This window comes from Cladophialophora bantiana (assembly GCF_000835475.1).
Source record: "Cladophialophora bantiana CBS 173.52 unplaced genomic scaffold supercont1.5, whole genome shotgun sequence".
Taxonomy (NCBI): Eukaryota; Fungi; Ascomycota; class Eurotiomycetes; order Chaetothyriales; family Herpotrichiellaceae; genus Cladophialophora; species Cladophialophora bantiana.
Window position 1 is genome coordinate 826,929 of NW_015971579.1, and position 16,400 is coordinate 843,328.

Sequence of the window (16,400 nt, forward strand, 5' to 3'; positions counted from 1 at the left end):
GCAGAGAATGCCAGTGGATGGTTCAGCCAGTGTCAGCCTCGCAGCCTTATCCATTGTTACATCTATGGCGCTAGCAGGGGGCCGGGCGCCACTAGGCAGAGGTTATTTGGGGTTAGAACACAGCGGGCCAATAATAACATGCCATACAATTTTAGGCATCAATCACCCATCAGTGCCTCAGACTCTATTCTGTCACTGGCAGCCGAAGTCCTCATCATCTCACATTTAGTCTGATGCTGCCGCTTCCCTGAGCTTACAAGTCACTACCACTCTTCCTGGGTTTTTGATCGGCCTCCTATCTTTGGGAACTGAAACTGTTCACGCTCGAAGACAAACTCTCCTCTAGCTTCGAAGATCCCTCAAGGCTGCGGTTGCACCGCGCTCTATGTGATCTAGCACGGCCAACTCACAACTGATTCTCCTGACCTATACTAGTGCTAGAGGAGTGCACTCGTCCAACGCATCTTCGACCCCAGCTCAAATGCGATGTGAGGCGCGTGCGCCAGCTCTGTGAGAATGTCAGACCAATCATTAGCCTCACGGTCTCATGATGCTGCGACGCTTGGTTCTATCCCTTCAGAAATCCTGCAGCAGATCTTCTATTTCAGCACAAGCCCGAGCTTCTTTCAACTCATTCAGGTTAACCGCAAATTCTTTTCGTTGGCATCGCAAAGTCGAGAAGTCATCCTCCATCATCTCCGCCATGTTCCCGGCATAAAGCTAGGTCTGGAGGACCATTCCATCTCCACCAGTGATCTCTTCCTTATCTTCCGTCAACGCGCAGCTTCGCATCTCTATGGCGTCAACTTCACCGCGGATTGTCGGAGCTGGGGGCTCTCCAACCACAGTGGGGGTTCCATAGATTCCCGAGCTTCATGCCTCGGCGTTGAAAGCGAGTGGGGGAACAACGTGTGTCTGGTCCTGAAGAACAGTCTTCGAATACGACTGAACTGGCACAATGACCTACCTGGTGAAACCATTGAGTCGCCCTACGCTGACGGTCGTGCGAAGATCATCCAGGTTGTACAGAAGAGCCATTACATCACTGTGTTGTATGCCTGGTCACCACCTGAGGAAGATCCCGCCAATGATACGTCCCATCCCGAGCCGACGATGGTAAGGGGCTCCGTGAAAGAGGTTCTCGAAGGCAGCAAAGGTAGACATTTGTTTCCTCGATGTGGCTGGTCTTCATCGTCCAAGCAGAATAGTCAATCCAAAGCCTGCTCCTCCCTGCCTCGTATCCGCTACCACATCCTCCATTACGACATGTTCAGGAGCGATCGGCCAATCTTCTTCCCCATTCCGACACACAAGTCCCTACACAACAATCTCCTAGTTCCCGTCCATCTAGCGGTCCACAACCGTCTCCAGTGCGCTATCCTGTGGGATCTCCCAGATGCAATGACCCCGACGATGGATACTACAATCTGTCTCTACACGGCCGACCACCTTCCGCGGTATGAGCAAGGCGAATATAGTGTCTGGGTTCTCTACCCCTTTGACCGGCCAACCCCGATTTATCGATCACGGTCGGGCGACCGAATTGATTTGGCGCGGGAGAATTCGGACGACGACATTGATGGAACTGGAACCACCTACACTGTCACCTGCGTGCGTGAAAAATTTAACCGCAGCGGCTACGATGTTGGGCAGGACCTGCGTCTTTTGCATTTTCCTCTGCGACCGCGCACCGTCGCTTTTTTTAAAGACGGCCGGCGTCTATCCCTTTATGCCCCTGGATCGACCGTGCCGTTTACGACGTTGTTGGCCAATGAGACAATCCGCAACCGAGCTTTCAGTCCTATGCTGTCTCCTGTGGGCTACCCGTCGCACAGCGATTCATTACATATAAGGCGAATGGAAGATCTGCGTAGGCGCATCCGTCGGACAAACCACACTTCCATCTACGGCAACCACTTCACGCTCGGTCTGCCATTCTTCAACACACATGAGACTGTCGCCCGCCCAGACAACCCGGATTTGGACATCACTCTGCCCGAGGTGGAATGTTTGACACACATGCTCTGCGTTGGTACGGCGAAGATCCCAACGCTTCGAATCCACACCGCGGGCGGTGTCGTGACTGAGACCGGTCCACAGGTGCTGACGATTGTGCAAATCCGCAAGCGCGTCCTCTACGATCTCTGTCCACATATTAGACAAAGGGATGATTTGCCCACCTTGCCCCGACCACCGCGAGAGCACCGGAGAAGACGACATGTGAATATCCATCTGCATCCCAACGCTGAAGCCATCCCCAACGTCATTATTGCCCCTGAAGTCGGAGACGATGACGACGATGTCGGCAATAACATCGACAATGAGTCCGAACCAGACGTCGACATGCTCTCCGATACAGACGTCGACGACGCAGATGCCGAGGTTTTGGAGGGGACGGATCTGCGCGTCGTGGCAAGATTGTGGGGATGGGCACCTCATTGCTCGACACTAACGGGACAAGACACTATATGCATATCGCCCAGAGGAGAGAGGATCGCGGTCGCGCAATGGGATCGGGTGCTTGTTTATGCATTGAACCCGGGGGAGCTTTGCGACGAGGCGTGGGACGAGGGCAATGAGAGTGACGACGCCATCAGTGAAGAGGATGGTACTTCAGAGAGCGGCAGCGACAGCGAGAACGACGACGACGACGACGACGACGACGGCGGCAGCGTGATGAGTGGAGTAGAAGACGTAGTCAGTGCGGCCGAGAACCAGGACCCTGGGAATGGCAATGCAAATGACAACCCCAACGACGGAGCTCAACATCCTCTCGCACCTTCAGAGCATTCACCGGCCATTTCGAATCCTGGCATGGTTCCTTCGCCTGTAGAACCACCGAAACCAGCCGAATCTGTCGCCTCAAGCACATCCACGTCACTCTCAGGCTTATTGAGCTTCTACCCGCACGTGAAGGACAACTTCCTTGGTGGAGGGGTGGTTGAGCTCCGTCCGATCGTGTTGAAGATGGATGGTGGAGCGGTCGTACGGAAGATGAGCTGGGCGTTAGGGAGGCCCGTCCGAGTTGACGAGGATCGTACTGACGACACAGGAGAAATGTACCACAAGGGCGAAGAGATAAAAGGAGTGGCAGCTGAAAAGGGGGGCACTGTGAAAGAGAAGGAAAAGGAAGAGGACGCTGGGGCCTTAGCGAGCAACAATGCAGCACGGCAGAGGGGAGACACTGAAGGTTGGCGCAATGACAATACCAGAGCATCAGCGGATGTTGGAAGGTCCAACCCCCCCGATCGACCTCAGGCGTCTGAGCCAGTACAATCCCAGGACCAATCATCACCGAAGTCAGATTTGCAGACTGAAACCCTTTCAAAGAATACCTACATCAAGGTCCAAGAAGACGGAACGAGCATTCTCCCTAGTGAAATACCACCAGCACCGTTTTCGGATGCCAAATTGACCGGACAGATCAAACATATTGCTCATCCTCCTGACCATCACAGTTCTCCAAGCGTAGTATTCCTTGGTCCTCCTCCTGAGCTAAGACCTCCAAGTCCAGCTGGGGTAGACTTAATCAAAGACAAAGAAACAGAGTCGATGGAGACATCAACTGGGGAAGTCGGGAAGCGGTCTCAAGATATGACAACAGATCACGAACAGGCAGGGCCTTCGGCCGCGGAGCTTTCTGAATCGTTAGCCTCCGATTCGACGCCACCATACAAGCGCAAAAGGGAGCCGCGGAAGAGGGTGGCCGAGAATGAGCTAATCGTGTTGACTGATAGAGGGTTGCAAATCTGGGATCTCAGTGTCTGGGGGAAAGGCGGGCGAGTGCGTTGCGAGCTTCCTGGAGATGATATTCCGCTTTAGCTGCGGCAGGATTATTTGAGCATCGGTCTGGCGAATATGCTTCTTCCTAACCTGAAAAGCTGAAAGGACGAAATTGATTTGCTTGGTGAGTTCCGTAACAATGGAATGGGTACAGTTCTCGTAGACATCGATGCTTTCACCAGGTGCAACTCGCTCAAAGCCGATTCGAGGCGCTTTGGATTGGTTCGGCATATCCCTTGCAGTCAATAACAAGAATTTGCCAAAGATTTGTCGGAGTGTCATGTTCCCATACATTCGCTTTGGCCGGCCCAGAATAACAGTCCCAGTGCTGCGAACGTGGAGGATGCTTGCCCAAAGGATTCATTTCTCTCCCCCTCCTCCACCAGTCATCATCAGCATGGTGGCTATCAAAAACACCCACCAGTACTTCTGGAAGAAGCTCTTCTCTTGTTGTTCTTCCTGCGCAATCTCTCTGCCTTCGGCATCGACCTGAGGAGGTTTCCTCGTTGCGAAATCAGGAGAGGGGCCGGGGCTGGAGGAAATAAGATTGACTTTAATAGGCTCGTGCAGGGCTGCTGCTTTCGCCGCTTCTTCTCTTGCTTTCTTTGTATTCGGAACTGGAGGCGGGGGTGGTATTGGCCTTCCCTTTGCCTTGGCTCTCGCTACTTTCTTCTTGTAGCGTTCTTCTTCTGCGGACAATGGGGGTGGTGAAAGGCCGGAAACCGAAGCAGAGAAGACCGAGCCATCATCTGGAGATATCCAGAGGTCAATTTTCTGGTGAGCATCATCGCTGAACGTGCCGAGAGTTGTTATTGTAGAACTGCCATTCGGCAAAAGAATTCGGAGCAACTTCGAGGAAGTGGGTTCGGGAGTGGTAGACTTGAGCGAGTCGAGAGACGGAGGAGTCCATGAGGACAGAGCATGCTTGGAGGTTTTGGGGTCGTAAAAGATAGTGACGAGCGGTTTGACTGAGGCAGAGCCGATCAATTCATACGAAAGAGTGACAGACTTGGGCAGCTTGGAGGCTGCCGCATCACTTGCAGCCAGGACGGTGCAGGCACAAACGGCCAGCAGCACCAGCAGGAAGCTGCGAAAGGCCATCTTTGGCAGCTGCAGCACAACAGGAACCTTTGCGACGATGACAGGAATTTATCTACCTTCGCATTCATTCCACTCATCTCTTCGGTCCTGACCATCGCCAACCCGCCGTTTATTGCAAAGGGCAACTCAACCGAATACGAGGCGACACGAGGCAGTTCAAATTCAACACGGAATTTACTGCTTGTTTTCCTCTCTACTCTTCAGTGAGTCAAGATGTAGTCGCCATGGACTTCCTCCAGGGTCTTTCTGGACCGGGAGGGTCTGACTTCTTTTCCTTAGATCTCTCAGACTCTGACGACATGGCGTCAAGCACCGGCAAGGCCGAGACGACCAGCGACAAAGACAAGCTTCATCCTGAAGTCGTCAAGAACCTCGAGCTCCATCAGGGTTTCATGCGTCAAGCAATTGATGTCGCCGAAGAAGCTCTCAAGGGAGGTGAAACGCCTGTCGCCTGTGTTCTCGTCCATGAGGGCAAAGTCGTTGCTCGAGGCATGAATGACACCAACCGATCTCTCAACGGCACTCGACATGCCGAGTTCCTTGCCATTACACAGTTTCTCTCCAAAATGCCAGCGGCCAAGCTCAAGGAGACCGATCTCTACGTCACCGTTGAGCCATGCATCATGTGTGCTTCGGCCTTGAGACAATATGGCATTCGCTGCGTCTACTTCGGATGCGGCAACGATCGATTTGGCGGGAATGGAAGTGTGCTCCCGGTTCATTCTGACAAGGGTCTTGAGGAGGGCTATCCAAGCTATGGAGGGCTATTCCGGAAAGAAGCTATTATGTTGCTGCGTCGGTTTTACATTCAGGAAAACGAGAATGCCCCGAACCCTCGAGCCAAAGGCAATCGAGAACTGAAGCCGGTGGTCTAGATGATGGGGAACGCGTGGCCATCGACACAGCCATCTAACTCCACGAGAAGGCCGCATTGTCTGGACAGGGGATGGGTCACCGGCATTGTGGCCTGCGGGTCATGAACAAGTGGCGGGCAATAGTTCTTTCTGGCGTTGATAGCAACTGGGCCGGCCTCTATTTTGTATCACAAATTTGACTGGAGGGAATCGCCAGACACGCCTCTCGGTGACGAGAAAGGAAGTCGAATTCAGAGATGATTCCTTGCTACGACTGAACCATTCTGTCAACTAGTTCAGGACAACCATTCACGTACCAGCCTTGTTATAAATACGACATGTTCGAGAAGTGTCATTACTTGGCTGTTCTTTTCTACTTCATTAAGGACCTATCACACGGGAAATATGCGTGTACCAAGTATTATGATAGCCAGGATTGAAGAGACTTCGTTGTGACATGGTGAATAGATTGCAGTCAGGAGATGTCGGGAGGACTCGAGCGCTTTGTGTCACGGATGTGTGCCGAGTACATGCTGCTTAGTCACGCGGAATGTCTGGCTGCGCTGTTGGCACGTCCAATAACCAAAACAATCACTGCGCTAACAACTTTTTTTTGGAGACCACACGCACTGCTCGCCTCACTGCTTCTCACCACTGCCTCACGGCTGAACTGCCTTGGTCCTGTCCACGCCCTCCTCACAAAGGCCTCATCTTTTTCTTGTGATTCCATCTTTCCTTAAAAACATACACGATATCGGATCTCTCTGCTCTGACTAACTCCTCGACTTTCTTTGCATTTGTGGGCCAGTTCGAGTTCCCCGTCGCGTCAACGACCATGTCAAAGATGTCTGGCACTCGTGCTCGAAAGGCCGCAGCCACAAAGGCAACCAAAAACATACCAGAGAAAGCGAAACAGGTCAAGAAGGCGGAGCTACAAGAGGCCAACTCGAGCAAGCAATCAACCGCCCCTTTGAAGGCATCCCCCAAAGCTACCGCCAAAGTCCCTGAAGCGCCTGCGAAGAAGACAAGCAAGCGGAAGGCCGAAACAGAGATCGAACATGAACCTCAAACCAATGGTGTCAAGAGAACGAAAGTCGTTCCTGCACCCGTTTCACCCGTCTCCCCCAAGCGAAAACCTGCCGCTGCAGAAAAACCAGCGGCAGCTAAAAGGACCAAGACAACAAAGGCAGATATCAATCACCCTCCGACTGAGAAATTGAATGTCTATGTGTTTGGAGAAGGCTCTTCTGGGGAACTCGGCCTCGGAAGCGCCAAGGGCCAGACAGAGGTGAAGAGACCGCGTTACAATCCGAATCTCAGCCCGGATGGCATCGGAGTGGTGGCCTTGTCTGTCGGCGGGATGCACACTGCGGCTCTCACCCATGACAATAAGATTCTGACCTGGGGCGTCAACGACCAGGGCGCTCTAGGTCGAGACACTGCCTGGGAAGGGGGTCTCCGTGATATTGATGAAGATGCTAGTGACTCTGATTCGGATAGTGGTTCGGAGACAGCCGTCAACCCCAAAGAGTCCACTCCGGGCGAGGTAGACCTCTCAGGCGTTCCAGAAGAGGTTATCTTCACCCAAGTCGCCTGCACCGACAGTGCCACTTTTGCTCTCACGTCTCAGGGCGACGTGTACGGATGGGGGACATTTCGCTCGAATGAAGGCATTTTTGGCTTCGACCCCACCACGCTGATACAGCTTCGACCAAAACTCATCAAGGGCCTGAGCAAAATCACCCAGCTTGCAACTGGTGCTAATCATGTCTTGGCCCTACAGAACAATGGCGCGGTCTTCTGCTGGGGTTCAGGGCAACAGAATCAACTGGGCCGAAGGATACTGGAGCGGAGAGCTACAAACAGTTTGATACCGACAGCCATTGGCACACTCAAGAAGATCGAATACGTTGGGGCTGGCGCCTACAATTCCTTCGCTGTAAAGTCGAACGGTGACGTTTATTCCTGGGGCCTCAACAATTTCGGTCAAACCGGAATTCCCAAAGATTTCGACGAGGCCGGTAATAGCAAAGGCAACGATGTGCATATGCCTATTGTTGTTGAGGCGCTTCGCGGCAAATTCGGCAAAGTTACATGTATTCAAGGAGGGTCTCATCATACTGTGGCGGTCACCGATAAATACGAACTGCTGGTCTGGGGGCGGATCGATGGACATCAGTCGGGTTTGAAAGTCAAGGACCTTCCAGAAGACGATGTTGTGCGCGATTCGGCTGGCCACCCACGAATTTTGGTTGTGCCAACCCAAATCCCCGATATTGAGGCTCTCATGGCTGCAGCTGGATCTGACCATTGCATCGCCATTGACAAGAATGGCAAGGCGTATTCGTGGGGGTTCAGTACAACGTACCAAACAGGCCAGGGCACTTCGGACGATGTGGAACTTGCAACTCTAATCGACAATACAGCTGTCAGAGACAAGAAACTCGTTTGGGCTGGTGCGGGCGGTCAGTTCAGCGTGATTGCGGGATTTCCGACGCCCTTGGTTAATGGTGTAAACGGACATGCTGCGTGATTGCAGGAGGATGTCAGCTCGCGAGACATCACAGGGTGAAAATGAGACCATTTGCAAAACTTCGGTTTATCACGGCGTCTTGAGCAAAAAGGTTTGCGATATTCAATTGGGACGACGCGCAAAGACACAAATTTTCTCTCCAAATTTTCTTGGGGGCAATCTTCTGTATTACGGCATCGGGATCATATCCTTTGTACAACAATAATCTTCAAGCCCGGTGGTTTGGAAGCGGTTTTATTCGTGCTGGGCCCAAGTGAGACGTGAGAGTAATGTCTTTGGATGGGGAGACCGAATGAGTCGGTATGGTTGGAGAGGATCGCATATCAGGTCTTGATCGGCACGGGTATGATGCGGATGGGTTCTTTGATGGACATTGTATTTGTATGGGCGCACAATTGGTCGGTCTGGTCAAAGCGTTTTCAAGGCTTGGGAAGAGTCGACAACAGGATAGAGGTCAAAGGTTGAATTCAGTTCCAATTTCCTTCTCCTCCCACTTTTCTATCTGACTTATTACTCCTACTTCCCTCATCCAGGTTCCCCCTTCAACTGTCCCTCGGCAATCTCGTCCGATCAAAGGCCGATCCGCTCGGTTTATGGTCGCAGGTTTAACCGACGAGCACGACCGAAAATGCCCAGCAGCCAGCTACCTAATGGGCCTGCCCCTCGCGTTCGTCTAATGCTTTTCGCTCATCCACCTAGCAGTCCCCTCATCTCACTGTGATGGCATTTGCTATTGACACAGGAGGAGAGGGAGAACGCTACCGACTGTGCCCCCTCACCATTTCCCCCTCCCCCTTTTTGCGCCTGATGATGTGCCGAGCTTCAGGGAATGATGCGTGGGTTTCTCGGGCAGTTACCGTGCAAACAGAGGCTGCGAAAGGAGAGGAAAGGGGAGAAAAACAAAATGAGAGGGCGTGCGTGCGTCTATGGATCACTTTTTCTCCAATTCCCCCATGGCCTTTTTCGGTTCACACTCACATATATGTACTGTGTATGTAAAGTTTCAGAAGAACAACCAAGGAAGAAACTTCATCGCTTGTCTATTATCCTGGTAAACAGAGAGAGCTTTACGATCACCGCAACCACCAACGCCATCATCTTACATAAAAAGACGTTTGAAAGCGTCTTTATCACATATTCCGTACACAGCCTAACTGTAAAGTAAGATTTACAAAAAGAAAGGAGAAAAAGATCCAAACAAAAACAAGAAAAGAACAAAAACAACAACAAACATGAATGCACCACCCGTTCCTTTCTCCTCGCTCCCGCTCAACAAGTCCAACGCGTCGGCGCGACTCAATGCCTGGGGCGCGCACGGCGAGACGGACGAGCTGGGCTTCCTGAACCGCCAGACGCCGCTGAGCGTGAGGGTGGCGGCGCTAGAGATCCAGACGGGCGTGCGCGTGTCGCTGGACGCTCCCTTGGACTTCCAGGGTCAGAAGCCGCTGTTCGGGAGACAGGTGTTCGTCAAGGACGTGTACCAGAAGAAGCCGCGGATCGTGCACGACGACACGTGGTCGTTCAACACGCAGAGCTCGACGCAGTGGGACGGACTGCGCCACTTCGGGTACCAGAAGGCTGGACTGTTCTACAACGACACGACGGTCGAGGACATCGCGGGGACGTCGGACAAGGGCGCCAAAAACCCAAACATTCTGGGCATCCACAAGGCCGTCGAGCGCGGCGGCATCATGGGCCGCGGCATTCTTGTGGATTTCCGGCGCTGGCTTGAGGAAGGGCCCGGGAAGGACATCGTCAAACCCGGCGAGTTCAAGCAGTTCGAGACATCGGCCATCAAGTTCGAGTGGATCCTCGAAACGCTCAAGTGGCAGAACAACACGACGCCGCGCTTCGGCGACATCCTGATCGTGCGCTCTGGCTTCTTCAAGTCATACTACTCGATGATGTCCACGCCCGAGGGGCAGGCCGAGATCCAGCGCCTGACCTCCATGTCGCCTCCCGGGCTGGGGGGTGTCGAGCAGTCCGACGAGGTCCTCAACTGGATCTGGGACAACTTCTCCGCCGTCGCCAGCGACCACCCTTCCTTCGAGCGCTGGCCCTCCCCCTTTGACTGGAGCATGCACGAGGTCCTCCTCGCCGGCTGGGGCTGCAACATCGGCGAGTTGTTGGATCTCGAGGCCCTCAGCAAGGAATGCGCCAAGCAGAACCGCTGGACCTTCTTCGTCGCCAGCGTCCCCTGCTACGTGCCCGGTGGTGTCGCCAGTCCGGTCAACGGTGTTGCTATTTTTTGAAAAGCTGTGCCTCCTAGCGATGGGCGGCGCCAAGTGAGGTGTCTGCTGGAGCAGGTGACGAGATTCTGGATGAATGATCTCCACAATGGGGGAGTGCGTATGCAGATCGGCTAAGAGAGATGACTGCGAGACGGGACCAAGACCTCGGCCAGAGCAAGCAGCTAGCGAAGAGGGCCCCACGACGAGGAGGGAGAGGGAAGGAGAGAAAGATTGAGCGGTAGGGGCACTTGCTGAAATCAATTAAGCTTAGAGTACAAGACAGGGATGTGGATGGTAGCGCGGAGATAGTTCACCAGATCTATATTGACTCGAATTATGGATGATGTTGATGAGTACAAGTACAAGTACAGATAATACATCCAGCCGACTGACAACGGGTAAATACTTCAGCCGGCGACAAAAAAAAGACCGAGCAGAAAGTCGCCCAACCATATTACATATGGGACTGGAAAACTTGCAGTTTGGCCGTCGCTGCTGATTTTCAATCTCGATATCATGAACTTGACAAAGTCCACCTTTGCAATCGAAAAGTTTCCTCCACGACATGTTCCCAGTCCAAGAGAAACACAAAAACAAAGACGGTAACATATCGGCGGTTGAGGCTCCCTGCCGTCGTTATACATCATGTGCCAATTGACAGCTCAAGTATCCAGTACTGCTGTCGAACGCTGCATGGCAGCTTCAAGCGCAATTTGCAAAATTGATGACCGAATCCAGTAACGTTGACCTCTCCTGTGGAGGTTTGGGGATGACCACACTCTTGGCGTTCACACCGAATTCCTCCTTTCCAACCATTCCATCAACATCCGGTGCTTGTGATCCTCATAGTTCTGAGCACAGGTTGCTGGCTTGGTGTACCTTCTCCAATAGGTTTTGGCCGGACGCTCAAACTGCATCCCAAAGGTGGATGGTGACTGGCCATGGTATAGATCTGCCTGCGGCGTCATAGGACACTGTGGAGGCTCAGTTTCAGGGGGGGAGAGGTAACCCTCAACTTTTGCCTCGTTGGCAGCAGGCCCAGGGCGAGTCGCATGAGGGCCATATAGGCGGTGACGAAGTTCCCTCCACGGCGGGAATGGGGGAAAGTGAGACTTGGGGCCTGGAGAGCCGGAATGAGAGCGTGCTGGGCTGAGCGGACAAAACGGACTGTATATCCTGTGGGGCGGAGTCTCAGTCTCTTTTCCGGATACTGGTTCTGTTTCGGTTTGGGTGCCTTCTGAGACCAGAGCAGTGGTGGTAGCCGCCGTGGTGACTCCAGAGGTCACGGTGGGTTTGGCCTCGTGGGAGACGAGAGAAACATCAGGCTCTGGCTCTCCCGGTGTCTTGTCAGCGATATCTTCTTCGTCGTCGTCTTTGTCTGCGAGCGGATGACAGTCTGGCGCAGTAACTATTACGGGGATTTCAACCATTTTTGGTATATCTGGGGTTGGTTGCATCATATCATTTTTCCAAGCTCCGATCATCGACGCCAGCAGCTGGGTTAATATTTTTATATGTCTGGGGATGAGCAAACATGATTGGAGAGAGACATTTTTGCACGGCTACTTTTGCCGCCAGGGAAGTAGCTGGACGGTAGTGGATGGCAACGGGAATGAATACGCATCCACTTCACGAGACGAATGCTCAAAGTGCCACAGGGCAGAACCGGCTGCGTATGGCCATTGGACACGCCATGTGGCACAGCCCACCGAGGAACACATCACTTGATTGCTGAGTGCTGTCGGAGGATCCAGGCATCCGAAGAAGCTTCTATGAATGAGGCCACGATATTGTGCAGTGGGACATCCAATGTGGTGAAGTGGGCGTGGGCCACTGGAGGGGAAAACACTCACACCATCAGCAGTTTTTCCGATAGGCCACAATCCAGGCTGCAAGGGCGACGTGAAGTTTAAGCCGTCAGATGATTGCAAGAAAGCGCGGAGACGATGCTAAACCCTCGGATTCAGATGTTGAAGTGAAATGGAGAGGCACAAATCCGGGGTATCGATGGTTCCAGACGAAATTGGTGCCACATCCTGGGATATCATATGCACGATATGGCGCCATTGACGAAAGCAGGGGGGACTGGGATCATCAAGAACACAGAAGTCATAGTCGGAAGTATGTTTCGAGATGCGGCCATTTTCATCACGTAGCACAGACAATACCTCCCCTGCATGGTGTCGAGGTAGCAGACGCAACAGTCGGGTGATGTGTGGCGATACCGTGATGATGGTCGATGGGAAATTCGGGGGTGGACAGAGCGACACAGGCAACTCGGATGGGATTCGATGGCCGAGAAAAATAACAGACGGAACAGACAAACAAGAGGTCAGCATTTCTAGCGCGCGATAATGGAAGAGGGAAAGGCTGGCAAAGCCCAGGCTTCGAGGCCAGTCGATGATAGCCATCACACCACCCCTGTGAATTTCTCCGTATACGGCGGTTTCCGGTAGCCTGAGCACAGCAACCCGAAACATCTCGTCAGCCAGTTACTAGTCTGAGCAGTATCCGTGTCGTGGATGGCTCACTTCTGGATGCTACAGAGACATATTCAGCCATTATCGAGGGAGATTCCGAACATAAAAATGGATAGAAGCACGCTGCCCATCACCGAGACCAGATCACAATCGACTACATTGTCTATTGCATCGTTGACCAACACCAAAACACCAAAACCACCACAAACACCACCGACAAAGCTGAACCCTGATTCAAGATGATGTCCCACACAGCATCGGTACGTGAAACCTCCGAGACGCCCAATTAGCTCCCTTATGGGGATTCAATGGCTGACCCCTATCTTGCAGAGTAGTGTCACTGAACACCGAGAAACGCCACCGGTGCCTGCTGAGGTCAACAACACGGCCTATGTGCCCAACTACAATGAGACCGACTACAGCGACTTTCTGTACCTGGCTCCGCCTCTGTCGTCAGAGTTCCTCCCCCTGGAACCTACAGACAACAAGGCTGCTCGCACCATGGTCAAGAAGTCCAAAGTCCGGCCTACCGAGACATTTAACACTGGCACCACACCTCCGCCTGCCACCCCGGCCGATGAGAAGCCGTATGCAAAGGCGACATTCCCGCCGGACGAGGCCCAATCGGCGGCCGCAGACGAGATGGCAAAGGCTGCCGAGAGACGGGAGCGGAGACCCAGCTTCGTCGAGGTCACGCCCGTCAAGGTCCACCATGAGCACGACAAGCACCACAAAGACGTCCAGGGCCACCACCACGCACAGAGAAGGCGGTCCTCGCACGAGTCGGAGCCGATGAGCTGGTGGCCCGAGAACGAGACCACGGCACAGCACGAGTGGGTAGAGCAGAACGAGGAAGAGGATGTCATTGAGGACGACGTCTGGAGTGATGCATTTTACGAGTAATAATGCCTTGTTCCTTTTCATCATCCTCATATCCCCCCCCTCGCCCCCCCTCCGAAAGCTCCCCCAGCAGTTCGGTGTATAGAGGCTTATTTGTTTTAATTTTTTTTTTGGCCGTTCCAAAAGGTTGGCGCCGGATCTGCTTGATTTGGGCGAAAGAGCGGGATTGAAGACCACCTAGGGCCAGGCGGGCGGACTCTCCATGTAATAACTGTGTATACAACAACCATCAGGGGTTTAACGTCTTCTCAAGTATTGAATGAAAATGAATATCCACGACACGACTCATTCTACCACTCGCCACTGTGAACTGTCCACATTCCCTTGATATAAAAAAATAGGACAAAACTGCGAATTCAATCCGGCAACGCTACATATCATACGCGCATAGGGCACATGGACCACTCGGCGGGAAAATAGATGCCACGGGAAGGGGGATATGTGCATGCGAGGACATGAGAGACGGACTACGAGTCGGGAAAGTGCCCCATAATGGAATCGTGAATCGTGAATCGTGAATCGTCCATTGGGTTTAAGCGATGAAGATGAAGAGGAAGGACTAAATTTGGGGACCAAAATGGAATCAATATACATTACGTAACTTGCCGTCTCTCCTCTCCTCTGCTCTCTTCTCTTCTCAAGGGAAGGGGAAAAAGGGGAAACAGGGGCCTCAGCTCGCTGTTTCGCTTGTCGTGGAACCATCGTGAATACGGACTACCCGTACACAAATGTTCTTTCTTGCGGTTCTTGTCTCGTCTGTCGCACAAATACAAATACACACACTTTCTCCAAGACAGAAGGGAATTCAGGTCCAGCAGTCTTGCAATCCACTTTTCAGTCTGCACCAGGGTGGTCAGGGTCAACGTCGTCGTACTCTCCAAACTCGCCGCACAGCACAGATGCAATCCTCCAATCCATCTCGGGAATCACGTCGATCACCTCGCTCGGACGACGACGTAGGCGCTGGTGCCTCTGGTTCAGGCTCTCGCCTTCCAGGCCCTGGTTCTTCTTCCGACCTTTGATTCAGCTGTTGCATGGGATCGGGGCGATTTTGATGGGCACGTGGATGTGTCGCGCCTCGCCGTGCTCCATGACCTTGGGCACCACGATCCTCAGCAGGCCGGCGTCGAGCTTGGCATGCGTGTTGTCGCGGTCCACGTCGACGGGGAAGTTGTACGCCCGGATCATCTCGCCGACCTGGCGCTCGTGCACCGTCAAGTGAGGTTCATGTTTCTTGGGAGCATGCTCTTCCGCCGGCGCGGCAGCTGGAGCAGGAGCAGCAGGAGCAGCAGCAGCTGTAGCTGTGGGCGCGGCTTCCGCCTCGGCAGCGGGGGCTTCTTGGCTAGCTGGCGGCGCGCCGTTTTCAGCCATGGTTTCTGCAGAAGCTGGAACTGGAGCAGCGACTACTGGAGGTGGGCCAGGCTCCTCTACCAACTCTTCTTCCGGGATATCGGGACGATGCGTCTTGCTCGTCAATAGTAACGTACGGTCCGAGGTCCAGCGCAGACGAAGTTCGGTATGCTCCTTGATTCCTGGGAGCTCGACTTCAATGTAGAAGTTGGTCACGGTTTCGCGCACATCGGTCTTTGGTTGATGGACGTCCTCATCTTTGTCGTGGAATTTCGAGTACGCTTTGTGTGCCATGTACGGAATTGGTATGTGGTGCAGATGGTGACCAGGTTCCGGGTAGGTATGGGAGATGTGGGTTGTTGGATACGGATCAATGTCGGACGTGATGTAAAACCAACCCGCCATTTTGTTCGCTGTGACTTGATCAAGTTTTGTCGATTCGACTTGGTTTGATGTCTTCAAAGATGAGTTCGAGTTTGAATTTGACCTAGGTTGCGATCTTTTCTCCCCAGAATTTCGAGGCCGAGCCCGTGTATATGTTTTCCAATTTGCATTGCTCCCCAAAAATGCAGGTACGTCATGTGCCCGTCGCTGAGCAATCCCATGTTGTATGCCAATGTTTCTGGTCAATGCCTGAAGCGTCGAGAAGACTCACCTCATGATCATGGAAGCGTTGCAGATGCAGAATCATGCGATCTGGAGACGAGGGAAGATGGCTGTAACTCATTGGAGGACGTTGCGTGAGAAAGTTTGCAATATTGTGGTGTGATGTCGCACAGCCATGTCTCTGCAGCGTAAGCAAACACCCAATAGACGCGACCATCTAGAGGGCCTAAGTGCGGACCTGGACAGACCGTTGGCCTTTACCGAGTAGGCGAGCTAACGCGCAGGAAGGCTCCGCCCCTGAATTCTCACAAAGATCTCGACCGCCTGCCCCGTCCCACTGAGGGCTAAAGGGCCCAACCAGTCCGCCCGAAGAGACTTGCAGGCGCCTAAAACCTGCATTGAAAGCCCCTAGCTGTCTCATTGAGATCTGCGCGGTCATACCACCCAATTTATGCCTCAGCTCGATCCAGCCATGCAAAAGTCGAGCATAGGAAGAACAATGTCACTTACAAGCTCACCTTTATAAACAGGCCCTCAGCCTGCGCTCGGTTTTAGGTGTGCT

General features: G+C 53.1%; 8 protein-coding genes across 8 annotated transcripts; 5 read left to right on the forward strand and 3 right to left on the reverse strand.

Annotated features, from left to right (window-relative positions):
* Positions 1-516: 516 nt before the first annotated feature.
* Positions 517-3,822, forward strand: Z519_03893 (uncharacterized protein; the record flags this gene model as incomplete). Its single annotated transcript, XM_016761640.1, has 1 exon — positions 517-3,822. One exon carries the CDS (start codon positions 517-519, stop codon positions 3,820-3,822), a length of 3,306 nt encoding a protein of 1,101 aa, XP_016621978.1.
* Positions 3,823-4,143: 321 nt separating this feature from the next.
* Positions 4,144-4,884, reverse strand: Z519_03894 (uncharacterized protein; the record flags this gene model as incomplete). Its single annotated transcript, XM_016761641.1, has 1 exon — positions 4,144-4,884. The coding sequence occupies one exon, from the start codon at positions 4,882-4,884 to the stop codon at positions 4,144-4,146; it is 741 nt and encodes a 246-aa protein (XP_016621979.1).
* Positions 4,885-5,108: 224 nt separating this feature from the next.
* Z519_03895 (uncharacterized protein) lies at positions 5,109-5,759 on the forward strand (the record flags this gene model as incomplete). Its single annotated transcript, XM_016761642.1, has 1 exon — positions 5,109-5,759. One exon carries the CDS (start codon positions 5,109-5,111, stop codon positions 5,757-5,759), a length of 651 nt encoding a protein of 216 aa, XP_016621980.1.
* Positions 5,760-6,582: 823 nt separating this feature from the next.
* Positions 6,583-8,271, forward strand: Z519_03896 (uncharacterized protein; the record flags this gene model as incomplete). Its single annotated transcript, XM_016761643.1, has 1 exon — positions 6,583-8,271. The coding sequence occupies one exon, from the start codon at positions 6,583-6,585 to the stop codon at positions 8,269-8,271; it is 1,689 nt and encodes a 562-aa protein (XP_016621981.1).
* Positions 8,272-9,503: 1,232 nt separating this feature from the next.
* On the forward strand, positions 9,504-10,523 carry Z519_03897 (uncharacterized protein; the record flags this gene model as incomplete). Its single annotated transcript, XM_016761644.1, has 1 exon — positions 9,504-10,523. One exon carries the CDS (start codon positions 9,504-9,506, stop codon positions 10,521-10,523), a length of 1,020 nt encoding a protein of 339 aa, XP_016621982.1.
* Positions 10,524-11,290: 767 nt separating this feature from the next.
* Positions 11,291-11,932, reverse strand: Z519_03898 (uncharacterized protein; the record flags this gene model as incomplete). The annotated part of the gene is made up of 1 exon (XM_016761645.1): positions 11,291-11,932. One exon carries the CDS (start codon positions 11,930-11,932, stop codon positions 11,291-11,293), a length of 642 nt encoding a protein of 213 aa, XP_016621983.1.
* Positions 11,933-13,221: 1,289 nt separating this feature from the next.
* On the forward strand, positions 13,222-13,885 carry Z519_03899 (uncharacterized protein; the record flags this gene model as incomplete). Its single annotated transcript, XM_016761646.1, has 2 exons — positions 13,222-13,242; positions 13,313-13,885. The coding sequence occupies 2 exons, from the start codon at positions 13,222-13,224 to the stop codon at positions 13,883-13,885; spliced, it is 594 nt and encodes a 197-aa protein (XP_016621984.1).
* Positions 13,886-14,905: 1,020 nt separating this feature from the next.
* Z519_03900 (uncharacterized protein) lies at positions 14,906-15,637 on the reverse strand (the record flags this gene model as incomplete). The annotated part of the gene is made up of 1 exon (XM_016761647.1): positions 14,906-15,637. The coding sequence occupies one exon, from the start codon at positions 15,635-15,637 to the stop codon at positions 14,906-14,908; it is 732 nt and encodes a 243-aa protein (XP_016621985.1).
* Positions 15,638-16,400: the final 763 nt, after the last annotated feature.